General features: G+C 41.8%; 1 protein-coding gene across 4 annotated transcripts in view; it reads left to right on the top strand.

Moving 5' to 3' along the window:
- The window catches only part of LOC136875691 (leukocyte elastase inhibitor), a 222923-nt gene that overhangs the window by 195777 nt on the left and 464 nt on the right, over nt 1-26682 (top strand). The window contains exon 8 of one of the 4 annotated variants that reach the window (XM_068228105.1): nt 19940-20093. The exons of 2 other annotated variants lie outside the window; for them this stretch is intronic. In XM_068228105.1, the coding sequence (XP_068084206.1) occupies nt 19940-20079 (140 nt within the window). In that variant the 3' untranslated portion in view covers nt 20080-20093. Of the gene's footprint in view, nt 1-6726; nt 6932-19939; nt 20094-26682 lie in introns of those variants that run through there. One more of the 4 variants, XM_068228106.1, reaches the window with a different exon arrangement.

Genomic DNA, 26682 nt, shown 5'->3' with positions numbered 1-26682 from the left:
ATGGGGCGTTCTTATCGCCCCTTTCAGCACGTTTTGCCGCTTGCTGAGGCCTGCCTATCATACACACAAGCTAGAAAAATCTGATCATGACCATCTTCAAAGCCAGGAATAGCTCAGTTTACCATGCGTGACATAAGCAGTGCATGGCAAAAGTTCTACGTTTATGCTACTTCCCTACGGCAAAAAAAAACCTTAGATGTAAAGAACGTATTATAGAGTACCATGGGAAGAGATGTTGGTCAAAATACGGAATTATTGGCCTACAAATAGATTACTACTGGTGATCAATGGCATTCATTTTGACATTAGGGCCGTAGTGAGAATTGATGGTAGTGCAAGTTATTTGTTCAAATTACCCACAGGGATCAAAAAAGGCTTGTAACCAGATGCATATCTGACATCTTTGTCTATCCATAATTCCTCGTCGCGGCAATGCATTGAAAGAATAGAATACCGAGGAAGTGGCCGTGCGGCTACGGTTTTCCGTGGCTTCCCATTTTCACACCAGGCAAACGCTGGAACTGTATCTTAATGAAGGCCACGGCCGCTACCTTCCCAGTCTTCCACCCTTCCGTCGCCGAAGACCTTCGATGTGTTAGAGCGACGTTGAACAAACAGCAAAAAAGAATAGAATGGGTCAAACTGGTATGAAATTATCATCAAACACCTTACAAAGAAGTTTCTTCACATCCCTTCTCATTCCCACACAGCGCAAACAAAGACATGGTAGGACATATTGTATCTTAATAAACAAAATATCGAGTAGTCAGAATATATGAAGTCAATAATTATTTCTGATATCACCTGAGAAACTGATGGCTGATAGAATTATTTTGTTGAACATTGAACTGTGGTCCACGACCTCTGGGGGGCCGCGACGATATTCCAAGGGGTCCGCAATAAGAATGTCACTTTCATATTGTCATCCCAAGCTTTAACAATGTGAAAGTGACTTAAGTATGAGTAGAATGTTCCTAGAATGTGTGTAATTACGCAACATTACATACACTACCCTCCGTTGAGGAAGAAGTGATGATGATGATGATGATGATGTTTGTTGTGTAAATGGGCCTAACATCGAAGGTCATCGGCCCTGAGGAAGAAGTAGGTATCTTGCGAATATCCTTTGAAGACCCTGTATCACAACTCCACGGCTCTGATCGACTTTTGGATCCATGACATCCTCTATACCCGACATTTTCTAGATACCAAATACTGTTTTTAATGCCCTTCATGGCAACATACTTGTGTGAGTGTACATTTTCTGCTCTCACACGAATGAAAACGAAGTACAGGAATAGAGCCAATCCAGAGTTCGAGTAACTACGCTTGTAAAACGCTTGGTCTTCGAAAAAAAACCCACCACCATCCGCCCATTGATCAAACAACTGCACCAAGTGACTTTCCTCAAGTCAGTTTCCAGATCGAGACTGGTGTAATTGTTAGCCAAGTGTCACACCCTTTTTTTAATTCCTATGCATATATAAAGTATATTAAACTTTAAAGGAAAGTAGATGTTAGTCATAAATTATAAGAATACATTTAAACATGGTATCATTACAAAATCCTGTTTTTTGTTTACTGAATTCAGTGTTATATTCTGTGGCTAGGGTCCTTAGACGTGAATGTGATATAGTAAGGGGGCCTCAGACACAAAACCTTTCGGAATGGCTGTTGTAGAGGTATCTCGTATACCCATCTCTTCCTGTATAGTGTGATCTAAACTTACTTCTTGCTTGACTCATTACAAATTTTCTCTGTTCCTCTTCAGCTATACGCGTTTCCATCGACTTAACCACCTCAAGGGGTAACTTGAACAAAGAACTTATTCTACCATCAATTCCCACCGGATTCCAATTGTCAATATAAATACATTTGACTGATTTTAATCATCTACTCTTAATCCTGGTAACTTGAACAAAGAACTTATTCTACCATCAATTCCCACCGGATTCCAATTGTCAACGTAAATGCATTTGATTGATTTTAATCATCTACTCTTAATCCTATAGTCCCAAAGTATGGGGAACATCTTTCCTCTCGGTAATCTGTCATATGCCTTCCCTAGATAAATATATATTCCTCTCACAGCATTTTTAATTACCTGGCCATTCCTGACACTCTCATCCTGACAGTCCTCTGTGGCCTGAATCCACACTAGTTTTCATCCAACTTACTCTCCTCCCTTCTACGAGGCCAGTGAACACTTTACCTGGTACAAAGGTGCCCATGCCCGGGGTCAGGGCTACCCTAACACTCAAAGAAGGGAAGAATCTAATATAGTCAAGTGTTTTTCTTTCAAGAATATGATAAAAACGTCGGTATTACGTAGAAGTGGTAGTACCAACAGGCAGGAGATACCGTGGGTTTTATTCTGCCACGTAATACAAGTCGTCATTCATCTTCCAAAATACTAAAAGTACTACATACCGCCAGGTCTATGCCCCCCTCCCCAAACAAACTGTCATATGGTTGCCCATGGTGTGGTATACTGTTCAATGATATCCCGCGGTGGTTGTTGCAGTCCCTCTTGTTCCCTTACTTTTAGATATGTGCCATTACTGCTTTTGTCCAATCATAAGGTATCTTACTAAGATTCCATGTTAACCTTATTACCCTATTAAGCCATTTCATCCCAGGCTTCCCAATGTATTTCACCATTTCAGGTCTAATGTTCACTATTCCTGCTGCTTTATAACAATGGAGTTCATACACCATCACTTCCACTTCATCGAGCGTAATGTCATCAAGATCATGGTTCTCCTCCCCATGAGCTTGGTTCTTAGTGGGTTCATTTTACACTGAGAAGGTTAAAAAAATATTGTTTCCACTTGTCCAGTGATACCCTGCGATGTACTATGACTTTATGTGATTTACCAAAAATACTATTCATTTTTTATTTCCCTTCCCTTCCCTTCCCTTCCCTTCCCTTCCCTCCTCATCCTAAGGTTCATTATTACTGTCGAGAAATGTTTTCCTTCTGTTTGACCAGTCTTTCTAGGTTATTAACAACATTTCCCTTCACTTCTTCTTGTCTCGCTCTATTTATTTCAACCACGCACAATTCCTGTCTTCATCAGTCCTTGTTTGGGAACGTTTCTGATATGTATCTCTTTTACTATTACAACCTGTCCTTACTTCATCATTCCACCATGATGTTCGATTTTTCCCACTTTTACCAAAGTTGTTCCTAGGTATTCCCTTGCTCTTTCTTCTGAAGCATCTCACTTTCTATATCCTGAATCTGCTTGCTGTGTATTATTAGGAAATTTTCACTTTGAATAACCATCTAGTTCTGTCAATCATTTTAACACCCTTCGTGGCACTTGTCTTATTTTCCGATACCTTCATTTTGGTAAGTGTCGCACTCCTTCAGTATGCTCCCCCTGATTAATGTTAACATAGGATGGTTGCCCAGTCGTACATCCTCTTAAAAGAATAATCACCACCACCACCAACACTGAATTTCCATTTAATTTTATTGTCGTGGAGATTTTCTGCCCTTATTCGTTTGCAGACACATTTTTCTTTCGCTATTCCATGGTCTGCAAATACATGGGTCACTACATATCCGAGAGTAGTTTTTACCAGCAAAAAATCACCAGAATACCCGTACATTCCTAACAGATTGCCTGAATTCGAAGTCGGTTAAGATATAATCTATTATGGGTGTGGTGCCCTTACCCTGCCATATGAAGCGGAGAACTAGTACAAAAGTCCAGTAAACCCTTTACATTACCCTTAGCTTCCAATCGTCCTTCAGTTCTATACCAACTGTCGCATTGGAATCGCCCATTCGCGCTATCCTACCTTTGCCATTGACCCTGCATCGATTTCACTTATTCCTTCATAAAACTTGCCAACTTCATGGTCATCTGCATTTTCATACGGTGATTACGCTGATAAATTCTCGTCCTGATTTCTCCAAGTGCTAAATCTACTCACATCGTTAGCTCATTTACGTGCCTAACAGAATCGAAGTTTTGTGCAATATTATTCCTAATGAGCAGTTTTACCACATACTCTGCCCGTCCTTTTTAACACCTGTTAAGGACACTCTATAAAGTACTATATCTTCTTCGTTATTTCCCCTTACACGAATATCGTCAACTAACCCATCCAAACGCATCTTCTTCGCTGACTCAGCCAGTTCTACGTTTTACTACGTATGCCCGCATGGCGATTTCCATTTCGTTCGCCAACTTGTCTCCAAGAAGTCCATCGCGGCGTCCACTACGGCGCTCGACGTGTTAGCTGTATCCACCAAGGATCATAAGCTGTATCAGCGGGCATAAATTACATATCTCGAACTCTTCGAGAAAAATTTATCTCATCTTCGTACAGTGAAAAAGGGAGCCTTGAGTTGTCTTTTTTCTTTTCCTGCAAGTTGCTTTACGTCGCACCGACACAGTTAGGTCTTATGACGGCGATGGGACAGGAAAGGACTAGGAGTTGGAAGGAAGCGGCAGTGGCCTTAATTAGGGTAGAACCCCAGCATTTGCCTGGTGTGAAATAAGGAAACCACGGAAAACCATATTCAGGGCTGCGGACAGTGGGGTTCGAACCTACTATTTTCCGAATACTGGATACTGGCCGCACTTAAACGACTGCAGCTATCGAGCTCGGAGTTGATATTTCGAAAATGATCAGGAGTTTAACAAGACAGTTTCAGTAATCTACTCAACAGAGTATGCAAGAAGGGCTTTCGGGAAGTTTTGAACAATGGACTGAACACGGAACCGTTGAATTGTGTCCGAGGGTGATTACCTTGAAGGTCTATAAGTGTTCTCAATAATGACAGCCAGTATTCACCTTCTTCTTCTTTATCTATTTACACGCCAGGGTCGGTTTTTCCCTAGGACTCAGCGATGCATCCCACCTCTACTGCCTCAAGGGCAGTGTCCTGCAGCTTCAGACTCTGGGTCGGGGATACAACTGGGGAGGATGACCAGTAACTAGCCCAGCCGGCCTCACCTGCAATGCTGAACAGGGGCCTTGTGGGGGGATGGGAGGATTGGAAGGGATAGACAAGAAAGAGGAAAGGAAGCGGCCGTGGCCTTAAATTAAGTACCATCCCGGCATTTTCCTGGAGTAGAAGTGGGAAACCACGGAAAACCACTTCGAGGATGGCTGAGGTGGGAATCGAACCCGGACCTCGGGAGGTGGCAGGTAATCACACTAACCACTACACCACACAGGCGGACCATTAATGATCTGTATATAAAATAAGAATGTTGTCTGTACATTCCATAGAATTTAGAAAGAACTCTATTTCTGTATCGGTCGTGTCCACAGTAACAAGGAAATGCATTTTTTTAATTTTCCGTAATTTCTGTTTTTCTGTCTGTATGTATGTACTCGCATCACAAGAAAACTGCTGAAGAGAATTTAATGAAACTCTGTTTGCAAAGTCGCCGAATAAGTGGCTACAATCTAGGCCATAAATAATTTTATTCTCGCTCAGTGAAATGGCAGTTTAGGGAAAGGCCTTAAATTTAATGATCAAATATTTATGTTATTAGTGGACTTATCGATAAATATTACATAACTAAAGTTATATAGTATCATTTATGTCATACATTTTTACCTTACAGGTTATGATAACAGAGATAGCCTATTCATTAATTTGGATTTTGGCTGCTAAGTCCATATCAGCGCCGAGTCACGAGAAAATGGGCAAACCGATGTAATTCTAATCGGTATATAGATTCGGGGAATAAGGAACCACAGTCTACGATATAAATGATTTTATAAGATTCCCTAACATCACAGAGTCGGAAAGAAACTTAATGTGAAGGCCTGCAATATGGAAAGCTCATCAAATTTTTCAAAAATAACATCACATTGATCATTGTTTGTTGTTGTGTGCTTTATGCCTTCTGCTGCCACTCATTTCAGATAGATGGGATTATTGCTGCGAACCGAGTATAACAGCCTGCCTGAATATTGGCAGGAAATGGCTGGAGATTTAAATAACTTTCCTCTTTAGCATGCCATTCCTCTGATTCATGCATTTTCTGATACTGCTGGTAAGTAACACATGGGTTCATCATAGCATTCCAGCTATTCAGTTCCTACTCTGAGGCACTGATCAGAATGTGCAGTATGCGCATTTAATGGAATAATGACAGAGGAGTGTTCGCGGCTGTCCGCGGCCTGGTCCTTGCAGGACTAGGTCTTTGGACTGTTAGCAGGCAGCATAAAAGTTAAAAGTGAGAAGATGTGCAGTTTTTCTTTTGATCGAGTATTTTATATATAACATTGCTTTTAATCGGCACAATCCTACTGACGTCATTGTAACGATCAATGTTGACTTCAGTTGGGAAAGCATCAAAGACAGTCTTCCTGAGAATTTCGTAGTGTAGCACGAGTACATCAGCCAGTCAGTAATAAAATAATTACGGCTATTTTTTTACCCCATCGTATTTGAATATTATGTTGCTGAAACTAGAAAAAGCAGCCTGTCATGTTGACGCGCTAAGAGGATACTTATTATTTTAAACACGTGCAGGAGACGCCGCGTTAGCTTACGTTCTAATAAATTCACCGCAAGTGGGCTCAGAGTGAAAAATCGTTTCGTCACCAGCTTTCTCCAAGTTAACAGAAGCTAATGTCTAACGTAATTTCTATATTTCTAAGTAATGAAAGAGATATTTGTTATTGAAGATAATGATTTGCAATGAATTAATGTATGACTCATTCCGAATGTCCTCTGTATCTCTCCAGCTCTAACCACGACCTTTGGATCAGCCTTAGGAGCTCGTCATGGGATGTTTATCGCCGATTATCCTTTCATGTATATGATCATCGAAGAGGGCAAGGGAGCAATTCTATTCATTGGACGCGTAACAGAACCAGTGGAATAAGAAACAAGTTTTGGGGACACCGAATACTAACTGAATGATTCCATAGATTCTCCTTTTGTTTAAAATGCCTGAAAGTGTCAATAAAAGATTTTAGTGTATATTATTAGTTTCTTTTCATTCATGTAAATATTTTAAGTACATTATCACCTGGAATTTTTGTAAGATACCGTGGGATTGAACGAAAGCAGTTAAGAGTTCCACTTATCTATAAGGAAAAGATAAATACGGATTTCAACAACTATTGAGCTGTGTCCTTGTCCAGTACAACAGACAGGGTGTTCACAGTTATCTTAGAAATGTAGGTGATATCAATTTGTGGAATGAAAAACAGTGCACTTTCGGAGCGCAGAGCTGGTGTAAGGACCAGAGAATACGGATGACCAAGTACCAAATAAAGTGATTTGATCAAACTAAGGAATTATGGGACTATGAGGAGGTTACTACATGTGGTCAATGGCATTCATCTTGACAATAGGGCCACAACGGGACTTTTTTTTTTTTTACAATTTGCTTTCCCAGACTCAAACAGGCGTTATAAAGACGATAGTACAGGAAAGGGCCGGAATGGGTAGGAAGCGACCGTGGAATTAATAAAGTTACAGACTCATCATTTGCCTAGTGTGAAAATGGGAAAACATGGAAAACCATCTACAGGGCTGCTGACAGTGGGGTTCCAAACCACTATCTCCCGAATATATGCTGATAGCTACGTGACCCAAGCCGCCCCAAACCACGCGACCACTTGCTCAGTGCAGTGAAAATTGATCGTGTTACAACTTATTTGTTTAAGCAGTCGCAGGGGTTTAAAAGGATTGTAATCAGACATAATCTCGGTCCATCCCTGAATCCTCACCGCGGAAGTGCACTGAAAGAACAGAATGCGTGCACAAGTATGAAATTAGCAGCAAACATCTTAAAAAGGAGCCCTTTTCACATCCTTCCTCTCTCTCACACAGCACAAACAATCGCATGATAGGACAAATCACCTATTATTATTATTATTATTATTATTATTATTATTATTATTATTATTATTATTATTATTATTATTATTATTATTATTGTACCGGGAGTACACCTTCTCCGGCTACTTAAACCGCGCGCCTTATCGATGGCCATCTACGTCAGCGAACACGAACTTTTGAACATCTAAAAGCTTTCTTCTTCGATGGTGGGATGACTCCGCCATCTATTTTCTAATGATATCTGGTGGACTAAAAACAAACTAATTGCCGGGTAAATTTTGTTTTGGTAGTTGGTAAACCTTTTTTAGAATTGTATTTTTAATGTACCGAAGTTGTAAACACTTCACCTTGTGCCTCGTCTATTGTAATCTGACTATCGCGTGCTCGTAACTATGTTTTCTAGCCAATCAAACACGGGGGTATGTATGGAAGTTCAGCCAATCAGCGTACTGTATTTTAATACAGACTGGAACCAGGTAACCAGTACACCGGACAAGATGTTGACTTTCATCTTAAAGATGGGGCAGATTTATCAATTTGTGGAATGAATAACCAGTGCAATTTCAGAGCACAGAACGGGTGTAAGGACCAGATTTTTCATCGAGCATCAAGTACGGTAATTAAACATAATTTACCTGAACTTGGACAGATGTCTTATTATTTGTTGGATGTAGAGAACGTATATAGAGTACCAATGAAAGAGATGTTAGTCAAAATTCTGAATTATGGGCCTACGAATAGATTACTACAGGTGATCAATGGCATTCATTTTGACATTAGGGCCGTAGTGGGAATTGATCGTAATACAACTTACTTGTTCAAATTAGCTACAGAGATTAAGTAGGCGTGTAATGACATGCATGTCTAACATAATATTTGCCTATCCATTATTCCTCATCGTGGTAATGCATTGAAAGAATAGAATAAGTCAAACTGACATAATATTTGCACCAAACATGTCTTTTTCACATCCCTCATCTCTACCACACAGCGCAAACAACCACATGGTAGGACATACTGACTCTTACTAAAAAAACTTCGACCAGTCAGAATATATGAAGTCAAGAATAATTTACGATATCACCCAAACTGTGGGTCGCGGACACTGGGGAGCCGCGACGATAATCCAACGGGTCCACAATTATAATGTCACTTTCATATTTACATCCCAAGCCTTAACAATGTGAAAGTGACTGAAGTATGAGTAGAATGTTCCTAGAATGTGTGTAATTACGCAACATGGCTTACACTACCCTCCGTTGAGGAAGAAGTAGGTATCTTGCGAATCTCCTTTGAAGACTCTCTATCACAACTCCACGTCTTTGATCGACTTTTGGATCCATGATATCGCCTATATCCGAAAATTTCTAGATATCGAATATTGTGTTTAATGCCCTCCAGGGCAACATACCTGTGTGAGTGTAAATTTTCTGGTCCCACACCAATGAAAAGAAAGTACAGGAATAGAGCCACTGCAAAGTTCGAGTGCCTACGCCTGTGAAACGCTTGGTCATTGAAAAAACCCGCACCATCCGTCCTATTGATCCAGTTTTCGCACCAAGTGAACTTCCTCACGTAAGTTTCCAGATCCAGACTCGTGTAATTGTTAGCCAAGTGTCACATTGTTTCATAAATCCTAAGCATATACAAAGTATCTTTACGTATATTAACATAAACTTCAAAGGAATGTAAATTTTAGTCATAAATCATACGAATAAAAAATGGTAACATAATTTTTTTCTTACTGAATTCAGTATTATATTCTGTGGCTAAGGTCCTTAGACGTGAATGCGATATGCTAAGGGGCCTCAGACACAAAACATTTCGAAATGGCTGGTGCAGAGGTATCTTGTATACCCATCTCATACTGTAACTATCTTGGATGGAAAAGAAGCCACAAGTTAAGAGCAACAGTCCTCTAAATCAAGTTCTAGGTTTCACAATATGAAAGTGGTACTTTTTCTGGAGGGATGCGATCTAAACTATTTCCTGCATGACTCATTACTAATTTTCTCTGTTCCCCTACTACTACACGGGTTTCCATAGACCCAATACGGCAATCACCTCAAGCGGTACCATAAGCAAAGAACTCATTCTACCATCTATTCCCACCGGATCCCAATTTTCAACATAAATGCATTTAACTGATTTTAATAATCTACTGTTAATCCTATAGTCCCCCAGTACAGCGAACATCTTTCCTCTCGGTACTCTGCCATATGCCTTCCGTAGATAAATATATATTCATCTCACAGTATTTTTATTACCTGGACATTACTGGCACTCTCATCTTGACAACCCTGTGTGGTCTGAAACCACACTAGCTTTCTTATACCGAGCTCGATAGCTGCAGGCGCTTAAGTGCGGGCAGTATCCAGTAATCGGGAGATAGCGGGTTCGAGCCCCACTGCCGGCAGTCCTGAAGATGGGTTTCCATGGTTTCCCATTTTCACACCAGGAAAATGCCGGGGCTGTGCCTTAATTAAGGCCACGGCCAATTCCTTCCACTTCCTAGGCCTTTCCTATCCCACCGTCGCCATAAGACGTATCAATGTCGGTGCGACGTAAAGCAAATAGAAAAAAAAAAAGCTTTCTTACAACTTACTCTTAACCACTGATCACACCATCCCTTCCACGATGCCACTAAACACTTTGCCTCGTATACTGATCAACGATATACCTCGATAGTTCTTGCAATTCTTCCTGTTCCGTTACTTTTAGATATGTGCCATTACTGCCTTTGTCCAATCGAAAGGTATCTTACTAAGATTCCATGTTAACCTTATTACCCTATGAAGCCATTTCATCGCAGCCTTCCCAATATATTTCACCATTTCAGGTCTAATGTTTACTATTCCTGTTGCTTTATAACAATGGAGTTCATTTACCATCATGTCCACTTCATTGAGTGCTATTTCATCAAGATCATTGTTCTTCTCCCCATGAGCTTGGTTTTTAGTTACTTCGTTTTACGCTGAGAAGGTTTAAAAAATATTGTTTCCACTTGCCCAGTGATCCCCTGGGATGTACTAGACTTTCCGTGGTTTACCAAAAATACTTCTCATTTTCTATTTCCCTTCTCTTCTCTTCTCTTCTCTTCTCTTCTCTTCTCTTCTCTTCTCATCTCTTCTCTTCTCTTGTCATCTCTTCTCTTGCCTTCCCTTCCTAACATACTTTCTTACTGTCGAAAAAGGTTTTCCTTCCGCTCGACCTGCTTTTCCAGGTTAATAACAACATTTCCCTCGACTTCTCCCTGTCTCGCTTTGTCTCGCTCTATTTCCTTCAACCACGCACAGTTCCCTGTCTTCATCAGTCCTCGTTTGGAAAAGTTTCTGATATGCCTCTCTTTTACGTTTACAAGCTGTCCTTACTTCATCATTCCAACATGATCTTCGATTTTTCCCAACTTTGCCAGAGTTGTTCCTAGATATTCCCTTGTCTTTCTTCTGCAACATCTCGGTATGCCACCCATTCACTTTCTATGTCCTGAACCTGCTTACTGTGTGTTATTTGGAACGTTTCACCTAGCGTAACCATGTAGTTCTCTCATTCACTATAACACCCTTCGTGGCACTTTTCTTTCTTTTCCGATACTTTCGTTTTTGGATGTGTCGCACTCTTTCAATATGTTCCTACTGGTTAACGTTAACAGAGGATCGTTGCCCAGTTGTACATCCTCTTAATATAATAAAAACCACCACCACCACCACCACTCAAATACTATTTAATTTCCTCGTCATGGAGATTATCTGCCCTTATTCCTTTGCAGACAGATTTTACTTTCGCTGTTCAGTGGTCTACAAATAAATAGGTTACTACATATCCGATAGTAGTTTGTACCAGCAGAAATAAACCAGAATACCCGAACATCCCTAACAGATTGCCTGAATTCAAAGTCGGTTAAGACACACTGAAGAAAATGGAAATTGCAACACCCAGGATTGGTGCTACATTGCTGTAGTTGAACATGCAGGACGAGTGTTCGGTTGTGCGTCGATGATTACACTTTCAGATCCCTCTGACCGCAAGTTTGGACAACAATCAATACAGGATGTGCCCACCACGAGCTGCAATACATTGATGAATTCGTCGAGGCATGAAGTCGATAAGGCCCTGGATCGCTTCCTCAGGAATTGTGACGTATGCTTGCTGCACTGCACGGGTCAGTTGTTCCAGAGTTGTGGGTGGCTGAGGACGGTTGGCCAGTTGTCGACCCATCATGTCCCACACATGCTCAATAGGACTGAGCTCCGGGGATCTGGCGGGCCATTCTAAGGTTGTCATGTCGTGGAGAGCTTCTCTGGAGATGCGTGCAGTGTGAACCCGGGCATTGTCCTGCTAAAACATCCCATTAGCAAAGTTCGCCATCATAGGGACAACCACTGGATTGAGTACCCTATCAACTTACTGTCGAGCAGTCACGGTGCCCTCAACAAGCACTAATTGTGATTTCACATTAAAGCCAATAGCTCCCCAGACCATAATGTTTGGTGTTGGCCCTGTGTACCTCTCGACAATAAGATCTGGGAGGCCCCTCTCCCCGGTACGTCGGCGCACACGATTCCGGCGATCACTGCGGGCAAGACAGAAGCGCGATTTATCACTAAAGACGACCCTATGCCATTCGTCGACCCACGTCGATCTTTCTCGATACCAGGCCAGCCTTACACGTCGCTGTTGTGGGGTCAATGGAACACCTTCTGCAGGGACACGGGCTCGTAAGCCAGCTGCACGCAGGCGATTATCAACTGTTTGTTGTGTAACGTGGGATGCCACAACTGCTCGAATTTGCGCTGCTGTTGCATGGGGTTCCATCCGGGCCATCCGAATGATGCGGCGATCCTCTCTCACAGTTGTCTGTCGCGCTGGGCCTGTGCCAGGTCTACGAGTGTGGGTACCTTCATTTGATCACTGCTGCCATACACGTTGTACCGTAGATGCCTGTCGGCCAACACGTGCAGCGACAGTCCTTAGCGATAATCCAGCCTCACACAGCCCAATTATCCGAGCCCTCTCAAACGGCGACAGTTGTTGATAGCGTGCTCTTCTCTGTCGTCGAGGCATGTTTGACGGGGAACACTTCACTGCACAGACTGCAAGTCAACTACGCTACACCAGAGTCCGTATACTGGAGTTGATTCCTCCGCGACCAATCACGTGGGGAGACCTGTAGCAACAATCTAATGGGTCTGAAACTTTGATCGTTTACACACCTACATGGCATCGTTCCATATCTTGAAAATCAACACAAATGACCAATGCTTTCATGGTGTTGCAATTTCCATTTTCTTAAGTGTATGATCAATTATGGATCTGGTGCCCTTACCCTGCCATGTGGAGTGGAAAACTAGCTCTAAAGTTCAGTAAACTATTTACATTACTCTTAGCTTCCAATCTTCCCCACTATCATATCATTCAGTTCTATTCCAACTGTCGCATTGCAATCGCCCCCTGTCTTTGCCGTTGACCCTGCTTTGGCTGTCACTTAGTGCTTCATAAAACTGCAAGCTTCATGTTCATCTGCATTTTCATATGGCGACTACGCTGATACAATTCTAGCCCTCATTCCTCCAAGTGCTAAATCTATTCACACCATTAGCTCATTTACGTGCCTAACAGAATCTATGTTTTGTGCAGTATTATCCCTAATGAGCAGTTTTTACCACATACTCTGCCGATTCTTTTTAACAACTGTTAAGGACACACTATAACGTACTATATCTTCTTCTTTATTTCCCCTTACCCGAATATCGTCAACTAACCCATGCGGACGCATACTCTTAGCTGACTCAGCCAGTTCTACCTTTTACTTCCGTATGTCCGAATGGCGATTTCAATTTCGTTCACCAAATTGTTTAAAAGAAGTCCCTCGCGGCGTCCACTGTGGCGCTCAACGTGTTACCTGTATCCACCAAGGATCATATGCTACATCAGCGCGCATAAATTATATTTCGCGTTCTCTTCGAGAAAAATTCATCTTATCCATTTCGTACAGTGAAGAGGAGGGCCTTGAATTGTCATTTTCAAAGTGATCAGGAGTTTAACAAGACAGTTTAGGATAATGTACTCAACAGTTTATGCAAGAAGGGCTTTCGGGAATTTTGAACAGTGGATTGAAAACGGAACCGTTGAATTGTGTCCGAGGGGCAATATTTTGAAGGTCTATAATTGTTGTCAATAATGACAGCCCGTATTTATCTTCTTGTACTTCTTTATCGATATACCTTCCATGGTCGGTTTTTTCCTCGGACTCAGCTAGGGATCAAACCTCTACCGCCTCAAGGGCAGTGTCCTGCAGCTTCAGACTCTGGGTCGAGGATACAACTGGGGAGGGTGATCATTAACTCGTCCAGGCGGCCTCACCTGCTATGCTGAACATCGGCCTTGCGGGTGGATGGGAAGATTGGAAAGGATAAACAAGAAAGAGGGAAGGAAGCGGCCGTGGCCTTAAGTTAGGTACCATTCCGGCATTTGCCTGCAGGAGAAGTGGGAAACCACGGAAAAACACTTCCAGGATGGCTGAGGTGGGAATCGAACCCACCTCTACTCAGTTGACCTCCCGAGGCCTAGTGGACCCCGTTCCAGTCGTCGTACCACATTTCTAATATCGTGGCAGAGCCGGGAATCCAACCCGGGCTTCCGGGGGTGGCAGCTAATCACACTAACCACTACACCACAGAGGCGGTCGTGTACACAGTAACAAGGAAATGCACTTTTTAATTTTCCTTAATGTCTGTCTGTCTGTCTGTCTGTCTGTCTGTCTGTCTGCGCATCACGAGATAGCAGCTGAAGAGAATTTAATGAAAATCAGTATGCAAGGTCACGGAATACTGTAAGTGGCTACAATATAGGCCATAAATAATTTTATTACGCTGAGTGAAATGGCAGTTTAGGGAAAGACCTAAAATTTTATTATCAAATAGTTTTGTTATTAGCGGGCTTATCGATAAATATTACATAACTAAAGTTATATAGTATTAAATTACCGATCAATTACGTCAGACATTTTACCTTACCGGCTATGATAACAGAGATAGCCTATTCAATAATTTGTCCATATCAGCGCCGAGTCACAAGAAAATCGGTAAACCGATGTAATTGTAATCAGTGTATAAACTCGCGGAATAAGGAACCACAGTCCACGGTATAAATTATTTTATAAGATGCCCCAACATCACAGAGTCGGAAGGAAACTTAATGTGAAGGCCTGCAATATGGAAAGCTCATAATTTTGATAAAAAATAACATCACATCGACCATTGTTTGTCGGGATGTGCCTTATGTCTTCTGCTGCCACTCATCTCAAATAGTTGGGATCATTGCTGCGAACCGAGTATAACAGCCTGCCTGAATATTGGCGGGAAATAGCTGGAGATTTAAATAACTTTTTTTCTTTAGCACGCCATTCCTCTGGTTCATACATTTTCTGATACTGCTGGTACGTAACACACTGGTTCTTCATAGCATTCCAGCTATTCAGTTCCTACTCTGAGGCACTGATTAGAATGAGCAGTATACACATTTAATGGAATAGTGGCAGAGCAGTGTTTGCGGCTGTCTGCAGCCTGGTCGTCCCAGCACTAGATCTTTGGACTGTTAGATCGGCAGCGTTCGTTAAAAGTGAGAAGATGTGCGGTTTTTCATTTGATCGAGTATTTTATATGATAACATTGCTTTTAATATTTGCATTCCTGCTGATATCATTGTAACGATCAATGTTGACTTCAGTTGGGAAAGCATCAAAAACAGTCTTTCTGAGAATTTCGTAGCGAAGCACGGGTACATCAGCTAGTCAGTAAAATAATAATTCCGGCTATTTGTTTACCCCATCGTATTTGAATATTATGTTGCTGAAACTAGAAAGAGCTGCTTCCCATTTTGACGCACTAATAGGATATTTATTCTTTTAAACACGTGCAGGAGACGACTGGTTATCTAACATTCTAATAAAATCACCGTAACGGCGTTCAGAGTGAAAAATCGTTTCGTCACCAGCTTTCTCCAAGTTAACAGAAGCTAATGTCTAACATATCAAAGTAATGACAGAGATATTTGTTATTGAACATAATGATTTCCAATGAATTAATGTATGACTCATTCCGAATATCCTCTGTTTCTCTCCAGTTCTTCTCGCTGTCGGATCATCCTTAGGAGCTCCTCATGGGATGTTTATCGCCGACCATCCTTTCATGTACATGATCGTCGAAGAGGGCAAGGGAACAATTTTATTCATTGGACGTGTAACGGAACCAATGGAATGAGAAACCAGTTTGGTGGCACCAAATAGTAACTGAATGATTCCGTAGATTCTCTTTTTGTTTAAAATGCATAAATGTGTCAATAGAAGCTTTTACTGTATATTATTGGTTTTCTTTTCACTCGTGTAAATATTTTAACTACATTATCACCTGGAATTTTTGTAAGATACCGTTGAAATGAAATGGCGAAGGGCTTTTAGTGCCGGGAGTGTCCGAAGACATGTTCGGCTCGCCAGGTGCAAGTCTTTCGATTTGACTTCCGTAGGCGACCTGCGCGTCGTGATGAGCATGAAATGATGATGAAGACGACATATACACCCAGCCCCCGTGCTAGAGAAATTAACCAATGATGGTTAAAATTCCCGACCCTGCCGGGAAACGAACACGGGCCCCTGTGACCAAAGAACAGCACGCTAACCATTTAGCCATGGAGCCGGACTGTATGATACCATTGCATTGAACGAAAACAGTAACAGTTCCACCTACAGTATCTATAAGAAAAGGAAAAGTACGGATTTCAACAACTATTGAACTACTGTCCTTGACCAGTACAACAGGCAAGGTGTTCGCAATAATCTTAGAAATGTGGGTGATATCAATTTGTGGTATGAAAAACTCTCCAATTTTGGAGCACAGAGAGGGTGTAAAGGACCAGTAATTTCAAAATACTACGATAGGTTGTACATTTGTCCCACTATTTCCTAGATGTAGAGAATACGTATGACAAAGTACCTAGGGAAGATATTTGATCAAACTAAGGAATTATGAGGCTATGGGTAGGTTACTACAGGTGGTCAATGGCATTCATCTTGATAATAGGACCGCAGTGGGACTTTTTACTTCTTCTTCTTTTTTACAATTTGCTTCACGTCGTACAGACTCAGATAAGCGTTATAAAGACGACAGTACAGGAAAGGGCCGGAATGTGAAGGAAGCGACCGTGGAATTAATAATGGTACAGACCCATCATTTGCCTGGTGTGAAAATTGGAAAACATGGAAAACCATCTACATGGCTGCTGACAGTGGGGTTCCAAGTCACTATCTCCCGAATACATACTGACAGCTACGTAACCCAAGCCGCCCCAAACCGCGCGACCACTTGCTCAGTGCAGTGAAAATTGATCGTGTTACAACTTACTTTTCAAGCAGTCGCAGGGTTTTAAAAGGATTGTAATCTGACATAATCTTGGTCTATCCGTGAATCCTCATCGTCGAAGTTCATTGAGAGAACAGAATTGAGGGTGAACAAGTATGAAATTAGCAGCAAACATCTTACAAAGGCTTTTTCACATCCTTCCTCCCTCCCACACTGCACAAACAATCACATGATAAGACAACTCGTCTCGTATTATCATTATTATTATTATTATTGTACCGGGCGGTACACCTCCACGCCGCTAATTCAAACCTTGCGCCAGTTGAAAATCCTCTGCTGGAGGAAGTCCGAACTTTATCTAATGTATTAATTTTCAAGTTACCCAGAAGATGTCACTACTTGGAAATTTTGAAGTTTCTGAACTGGGTCGTTTTCGACGTATTTTTGTTTTGCTTGTAGTAAGAAGTGTGAACTTTCTCTTCTAGAGGACACTACTGAAGAACTACTATAGTGCACCCTAGTGCAAGGTGAAAGAACTGTTTTTTTTTTTTTTTTTTTGAGAAATTTTTATTTCAAAAACTTGTTTCTTGTTAAATTTCTTTCTGGTATTGTTTAAGTTGGCTGTATACCCCTTTCTTTCCCCTTGTTTTGAATTTAGCCAATCCCGAATTTCTTTAATTTATGACCAATAAGGTGTTTCTTCTTCAAATTGGATATGCTGCTTAACCCTAACCAATAAATGATTGTGGGCGGGTGTTTTCTTTCCTGAAACGCCTCGAACTTTCCGCGAGAGTATATAAACTGCTGATTTTCGGGTCTCCACGCCACTTCTGTACCATCTTTCAGTGTGTAAAGTACATAGCAGGGGGCGGGAAGCGCCTCTTTCTTCGGACAGCAGTTCAACAACCAGGTAATGGCCGTATAATAACTTCTTTTCTTGCTAGCTCAGCAGTTTAACTCTCGGGGCGGGTCCGAAGCTTTTCCACCATGTAACTTTTCCCTAAAATGTAAAGACTCTTAGTATCTATCCTCTTTTATGCTACATATTGGGATAGAGAGTGCTTAACCCTCTCGAGCTCCCACTCATATTGTTTTGAGGTGAACTTACTTTTTCACAACCAATTCTTCTTTAACGTAATGTAAATTGTTTCCTTCTAAAGTCACCTCGTTAGTATGGGATTAGCCCTTGCATTTGTGGCCTAGAGCCAGATTAGGTTTTAAAACAAAATGTATTAGGAGTGCAGTTCGCCTCCTCTCACATTGGTATTTTAGAGGCCATGTAATTATCCTTTTCTCGCTTAATAGGCCTCAGTAGGTTGGGTATTTTACCCCTGTGTTTACGTCCTTAGAGGACAGCTTGAAGGTCGAGTTAGGTGTGGCCTTTTGATAGGCTTAAAACTTTGAGAGCGGATCGCTCTTTTGAAATTTGTTTCTGCGTGCCTCTAGGAGGTCTTACTGTGTAATTTGGAGCAAGTGCTCCTGGGCATGATTGGGGTTTTCTGCCCCTTTGTTAAACCTTATGTACATGTAAGCTTGGGCTAACTGCTCAAGAATTGTGAGTTCGGGGCTCGAAGCCCAAAGCCTGTAAATACTGTTGTTGCTCTTTTGTTGCCTTGCTACTCTGTACCTTCCATGCTTGTTATTTCCTGATTTTGAAAAGAGAATATAACCTTGTTAAATTTTACATTAACTTTAATTTCGTAGTTTGAGACCCGTTCACCCCCGCACCTTCTTTCACCTCTACCTACCACAAAAATACGGTAACAATTATTATTATTATTATTATTATTATTATTATTATTATTATTATTATTATTATTATTATTATTATTGTTGTTGTACTCGGCTACATAAACTGCGCGCCTTATCTATGGCCATCTACGTCAGTGAACACGAAGTTTTAAACTTCCAAAAGCTTTCTTCTTCGATGGTAGGAGGCTCCACCATCTATTTTCTAATGATATCTGGTGGACTAAAAACAAACTAATTGCCGGGTAAATTTTGTTTTGGTAGTTGGTAAACCTTCTTTAGGATTGTACTTTTAATGTACCGAAATTGTAAACACTTCACCTGGTGCCTCCTCTATTGTAATCTGACTATCGCGTGCTCGTAACTATGTTCTCTAGCCAATCGAACACAGGGGTATGTATGGAAGTTCAGCCAATTAGCGTACTGTATTTTAATATAGTCTGGAACCAGGTAACCAGTACACCGGACAAGGTGTTCATTTTCATCTCAAAGATTCGGCAGATATCAATTTCTGGAATGAAAACCAGTGCAATTTCAGAGCACAGAACTGGTGTAAGACCCAGATTTTCTCGAGCATCAAGCGATTAAAAAATATTACCTGAACTTTTTTTTTTTTTTGCAAGTTGCTTTACGTCGCACCGACACAGATAGGTCTTGTGGCGACGATGAGACAGGAAATGGCTAGGAGTGGGAAGGAAGCGGCCGTGGCCTTAATTAAGGTACAGTCCCAGCATTTGCCTGGTGTGAAAATGGGAAACCACGGAGAACCATCTTCAGGGCTGCTGACAGTGGGGTTCGAACCTACTATCTCCCGAATACTGGATACTGGCCGCACTTAAGCGACTGCAGATATCGAGCTCGGTTTACCTGAACTTGGACAGAAGTTAATGTCTAACGTGATTTCTACATATCAAAGTAATGAAAGAGATATTTGTTAATGAACATAATGATTTGTAATGAATTAATGTGTGACTCATTTCGAATGTCCTCTCTTTCTCTTCAGCTCTAATTGCGGTCGTCGGATCATCCTTAGGAGCTCCTCATGGGATGTTTATCGCCGACCATCCTTTCATGTACATGATCGTCGAAGAGGGCAAGGGAACAATTTTATTCATTGGACGTGTAACGGAACCAATGGAATGAGAAACATCTTTGGGGACACGGAATAGTAACTGAATGATTCCATAGAATCTCTTTTTGTTTAAACTAAATGTGTCAATAAAATCTTTTACTTATATTACTGGTTTCTTTCACTCATTTAAATATTTTAACTATGTCATCGCCTGGAATTTTTGTAAGATGCCATTGAATTGAACGAAAGCATTAACAGTTCCACTTATCTATAAGGAAGGAAAAAGAACGAATTTCAACAAGTATTGAATTGTGTCCTTGCCCAGTGCAACAGGCAAGGTGTTCGCAATAATCTTTGAATTGTGGGTGATATAAATTTGTGGGTTGAAAAACAATGCAATTTCGGAGCACAAAACGGGTATAAGAACCAGAATTTCATATCAAATAATTTCAAAATACTACAAGAGGTTGGACATTTGCTCCACCATTTCTTAGATGTAGAGAATACGTATGACAGAGTACCAAGGGAAGAGATTTGATCAAACTAAGGAATTATGGGACTAGTGGTACGTTACTACAGGTGGTCAATGGCATTCATCTTGCCACTAGGACCACAGTGGGACTTTTTTCTTCCTTTTTTTATAATTTGCTTTCCATCGCACAGACTCAGATAGGCGTTATAAAGACGATAGTATAGGAAAGGCTGAAGTGGGAAGGAACCGACACTGGAATTAATAAAGGTACAGAACCATCATTTGCCTGGTGTGAAAATGGGAAAACATGGAAAAACATCTACAGGACTGCTGACACTGCGGTTTCAAGCCACTACCTCCCTAATATAAGCTGATAGCTACGTCACCCAAGCCTCCCCAAACCACTTGCTCAGTGCAGTAAAAATTGATCGTATTACAACTTATTTTTAAGCAGTCGCAAGGGTTTAAAAGGATTTTAATCTGACATAATCTCTGTCTATCCCTGAATCCTACCGCGGAAGTGCATTGAAAGAACAGTATGGGTGAACAGGTATGAAATTAGCAGTAAACATCTTACAAAGGAGCATTTTTCACACCCCTCCTTTCTCCCACACAGCACAAACATCACATGATAAGACAACTCGTCTCGTATTATTATTATTATTATTATTATTATTATTATTATTATTATTATTATTATTATTATTATTATTATTGTACCGGGAGTACACCTTCTCCGGCTACTTAAACCGCGCGCCTTATCTATGGCCATCTACGTCAGTGAACACAAACTTTTGAACATCCAAAAGCTTTCTTCTTTGATGGTAGGATGGTTCCGCCATCTATTTTCTAATGATATCTGGTGGACTAAAAACAAACTAATTGCCGGGTAAATTTTGTTTTCGTAGTTGGTAAACCTGTCTCAGGATTGTATTTTTAATGTACCGAAGTTGTAAACACTTCACCTGGTTCTTCTTCTATTGTAATCTGACTATCACATGCTCGTAAGTATGTTCTGTAGCCAATCAAACACGGGGGTATGTATGGAAGTTCAGCCAATCAGCGTACTGTATTTTAATATAGTCTGGAATCAAGTATTCAGTACACCGGGCAAGGTGTTCACTTTCATCTTAAAGATGTGGCAGATATCAATTTGTGGAATTAAAAACCAGTGCAATTTCAGAGCACAGAAGGGGTGTAAGGACCAGATAATCCAAGGGGTCCGCAATATGAATGCCTAGGTGGTACTCCCACGTGGCACGTCCCAGGTGGCGGATAGGGGTGGGGGGTCCTAACCGGCTTGCCGGCGGACTTGAGCGAAATAAGATTGTTCTCACGGACCAAACACACAATCCCCCTGTGGTTGGGGAACGCAGACGAAGAATTCACCCACGGTATCCCCTGCCTGTCGTAAGAGGCTAATAAAAGGAGCGATCAAGGGGTGATGAAATAGAACAATGAGACTACTTGTAATTAGTACCATCACGCGGGGAACACTATGGGTCACCTTTACTTGCGAGTAGTACCACTATGTTAGGTACACAACAGGTTTGTGATTAGTAGCAACAGAGTGTGAATCAGGGTGGGATTTAGAGTACCTGTGATTAGTACCTATCATGTGACAAACACCACGGGTCTGGGCGTTGCCTGTGGTTAGTACCACTGTATGAGCGATACCGTGGGTGAAAACGAAATAGCGTATGGCATTTAGCGCCGGGAGTGTCCAAGGACAAGTTCGGCTCGCCAGAGGCAGGTCTTTTGATTTGCCTCCCGTAGGCGACCTGCGCTTCGTGATGAGGATGAAGTGATGATGAAGACGACACATACACCCAGCCCCCGTGCCAGCGAAATTAACTAATTATGGTTAAAATTCCTGACCCTGCCCGGAATCGAACCCGGGACTCCTGTGACCAAAGGCCAGCACGCTAACCATTTAGCCATGGAGCAGGGCACCGTGCGTCTGCGTTGCCTATGATTAGTACCAAGTATGTGAGGAACACCACGGAATAGTAGGAGTCCCTGTGATTAGTACACTTACCTGAGGAACACCATAGGCCTGCGTTACATGCGCGTATTATATTACCTCGGAGTAGTGCCATAATGTGTGGAATACCGCGAGTCTGCGCTACTTTTGATTAGTACCGCAACATGACATATGCCATGGTTCTACTTTCCTAGCGATAAGTACCATTATGAGGGGCTGATGGCCAGAAGTGTGGACCCCTTTAGACAACAAGCATCATCGATTCACGATTGTTTTAGAAGCAGTCCCTTGGTCAGTAATACTAATATTTTACCATACTTTCTGGGAATGTGAGACATTGCGTGACGGATCCCAAAGCAAGGCAAAGCAAACTCACCTCCGTACAGGCCATGAAGGCCCTTGGAGGAGTGGAAGGTAAAGGCTTCCACCATTAATAATAATGCTATTTGTTTTACGTCCCACTAACTACTTTTTGAAGGTCTTCGGAGACGCCGAGGTGCCGGAATTTAGTCCTGCAGGAGTTCTTTTACGTGCCAGTAAATCTACCGACACGGGGCTGTCATATTTGAGCACCTTCAAATACCACTGGACTGAGCCAGGATCGAACCTGCCAAGTTGGGGTTAGAAAGCCAGCGCCTTAACCGTCTGAGCCACTCAGAGTGGTTAGTTCTACGCCCGGCCGCCTTTGCCTCCAGGAATTAACCTGGTACTCATTTTTGGTGTAGGCTGAGCGAACCTCAGGGCCATATGCACCTCCGGAAGTGGAAATTTCGTTTCTTAAATTTTACGATTTCCTGACGGGGATTCGAACCCACGTCCTTCCGGGCGAACCGAGCACGCGCGTGACGGATCCACTGATTGTTTTAATTTCACATTCACTCATTCATTCTTCGTCATCATGTTTTGAATTCTAGTCAGTGGATGATTTTGGAATTTTAAATTGTCATTACATTTCGTGCCAGTAGGGGCCGATGACCTGGATGTTAGGCCCCGTTTAAACAACAAGCACCATCATCATGTTATTTACTAAAAGACTTATATTCCCTGTTAAAATGATTGTGAAAATAGAGTTTGTTTCTACAGTGTTTTATATCCCAACTGATTTGTATTTCTAATGCGTCTTATATCCGCCTGGCTAATCCACTGACTCCTACAATTCAAGTGAATTATCATGGCTGCTCCTATGGCGGACAGTAACAGTTGATTGTAAGATTGTGTAGTATTTTTCTCTTAATGTGTTAATTATAAGTCAATGATCAGTTTTGAAGAATAAATAGAGCGCCACTCAGACCGCACAAAGAGGGAACTACAGAATGGACTAAAATAAAGAAAACCTTCGTAAATATGCCAGTGATGGTATCGAACCGAAAGCGCTGCACTTAGTGATGGACTTTGTAAGGTTTCTGAACTCCCTTCCGAGGACTGTAAGCGTTTCCACACAAAATTTTATTATAACAATACTAAAGTGAAACAAGACTCATTTTTAACAAGTGCTAAAGAGGTGAAAAAAACGTGTTCCGGGGAAGCTGAACTTATTCGCGAATAACAATGTGCATTCACACATTATTAAAAAAGGAAAATGAGGTCATCCAGCATAAGGGGATAAATTGAATTTCATTTACTTTTAAATAAGTTCGGCTTAGCCTACTCACCAGGACAACTTGAAGAGCAGTAATTCATACAATCGCCGATGGTCGGATTCGACTGAACGGATGACATCATCATGGCATTTTGGAAGAGTTTTGTTCATGTATGGATGTGAGAGCTGGACGCTGAAACAAGCAGACAAGAGGAAGATCGATGCCTTTGAGCTCTGGTGTTGGCGAAGACTCTTACGAATACCATGGACTGCGAAAATCTCCAATATATCAGTTTTAGAGCTCATCAAGCCCTCTATGTCATTGGTTGGTATGATTATGAAGTTGAGACTAGCTTACTTTCGCCAGGTTATGCGATCAGATGCATTGAATAAAGTAGTCAGACTAGGAATGATCAACGGTACAAGAAGACCAGGTCGCTAGAGGACTAGTTCGAAAGACACCATTAAAATATACACCACCCTCACCCTGGAACAACTAAAGTAGGTAGTGTGGAACAGGACAACTTGGAGGGCGGTAATTCATACAATCGCCAATGGTCGGATTCGACTGAACGGATGACATCCTCATCATTGTTAGAAACTGCAAACAATGAACAAATAGATGACTCTTCTGATAATAAAGGCGTATTGGCCTCCGAAGAGTACCGGTGTGGGTCTTTTTCTCGTAGACGGCCTCTTAGGTGACCTGCATGTCTGTGAAGATGAGGGCCCTACCTAGGATGATTTCTAATGCTGAATACGCCACACACACCCAGCCCCCGAGTCACTGGAATTAACCACTTAAGGTTAAAATCCCCGACCCGGCCGGGAATCGAACCCGGGGCACTCTGAACCGAAGGGCAGTACGCTGACCATTCAGCCAACGAGTCGGACGACTCTTCTGATGATGAAGTCTGAATGACACGCTGTTTTACCTATAAGTAAGCAACATTAATGAAAAATAATATAATTCACAACTTATTATATACCAGATCCGCCTTTGTGGTGTAGTGATTAGTGTGATTAGCTGCCACCCCCGAAGGCCAGGGTTCAATTCCCGGCTCTGCCACGAAATTTGAAAAGTGGTCCACTTAGCCTTGGGTGGTCAACTGAGTAGAGGGGGTTCGGTTCCCGCCTCAGCCATCCTCGAAGTGGTTTTCGGTCGTTTCCCACTTCTCCTCCAGGGATATGCAGGTACCTAACTTAAGGCCACAGTCCCTTAATTCCCTATCTCTTCCATTACCCCCATCCCCCACAAGGACCCTGTTCTGCATAGCAGGTGAGGCCGCCTGGGCGAGGTACTGGCCCTTCTCCACAGTTGTATCCCCGACTCAAACTCTCACGCTTCAGGACACTGCCCTTGAGGCGGTAGAGGAGGCATCCCTCCCTGAGTCCGAGAAAAATCAATTCTGGGGGGTAAACCGATTAAGAAAGAAAGAAAGAAAGAAAGAAAGAAAGAAAGAAAGAAAGAAAGAAAGAAGATTATAATGTATAAGACTTCATTCTTGTCTTACATAAAACATATTAAAATAATTGTTTACCTCTTAAGTGTTTTAACTCCCTGTCATGTGGTACTGTTACTAATACTAATGGTCAGGGAATTTGTTAAGTGAGTGCTAATGCTGAAAATAAAAAGAACGTGATTTCGTTTGTCGCTTCATGGATTTGACTGGAAATAATCTCTTGAATTAGGGAAGTCATAAAATTAAAATAAATAAAGCTATGCATATAAACCGACTTCTGTGGTGGGATATTACGAGGTGAATGGAGGAAGATTGATACAATTTATTTTTACAGTTTTTTTACGACGCACCGACACAGATAGGTTTTATGGCGACGATGGTACAGGAAAAGGCTAGAAGTGGAAAGGAAGCGGCCATGGCCTTAATTAAGGTACAGTCCGAGCATTTGCCTGGTGTGAAAATAGGAACCATGGAAAACCATCTTCAGGGCTGCCTGGCAGTTGGGTTCGAACCCACTATCTCCCGAATACTGGATGCTGGCCGCACTTAGGCGACTGGAGCTATCGAGCTCGGTTGATTGATAATATAGGAGAATAACAGACTCGGCATAGAAGTAAAGAGAGAGGCCCCAAGGCGACGAGTGTGGACTCAGTTTTTAATTATTTGCAGACAAGAGGCGTGGGACTATTCCACAGGAGCTAACAGACTGTGCGCTGAAAAGCATGTATTCACATGTAACGTAATAGCATTTATCAAACCCATTTCCAACTAAACCTATCCTGGTTGTATACCTGCCAGACATATGGTAGCCAATTATGCAAACATTGATGCTTCGAAACTCACGTCTCGAAAGTAGAGCCGTGCAGTGAGCGAGTCTGAGCTCAATCCACATGTATTCAGCTCGTTTGATCAGCGAACGACCCTACTGCTAGAAGTGACGAAGACAGACATATAAATGAATGAGTCTGAAAAGACTCGAACCAGACTCCTTGCTGCTTAGTTGAAATGTGCGACATTTGAAGAGTTAGCATTATGAGACAACCTAAACTCTGAACGAGCCTAGACTGAGCGGTATCCATTTCTTGTAAATGAGTTTGAGAGGATCTAGACGTAGTTTTGCACACCCACTTAAATACACTGAACAGAGTACGGAAAAATCTTTCACAGGGATAATAC

This window comes from Anabrus simplex, chromosome 6 (assembly GCF_040414725.1).
Source record: "Anabrus simplex isolate iqAnaSimp1 chromosome 6, ASM4041472v1, whole genome shotgun sequence".
NCBI classification, from domain to species: Eukaryota; Metazoa; Arthropoda; class Insecta; order Orthoptera; family Tettigoniidae; genus Anabrus; species Anabrus simplex.
The sequence above is the reverse complement of the archived record's forward strand: the minus strand, read 5'-3'. Positions and strand labels throughout refer to the sequence as shown.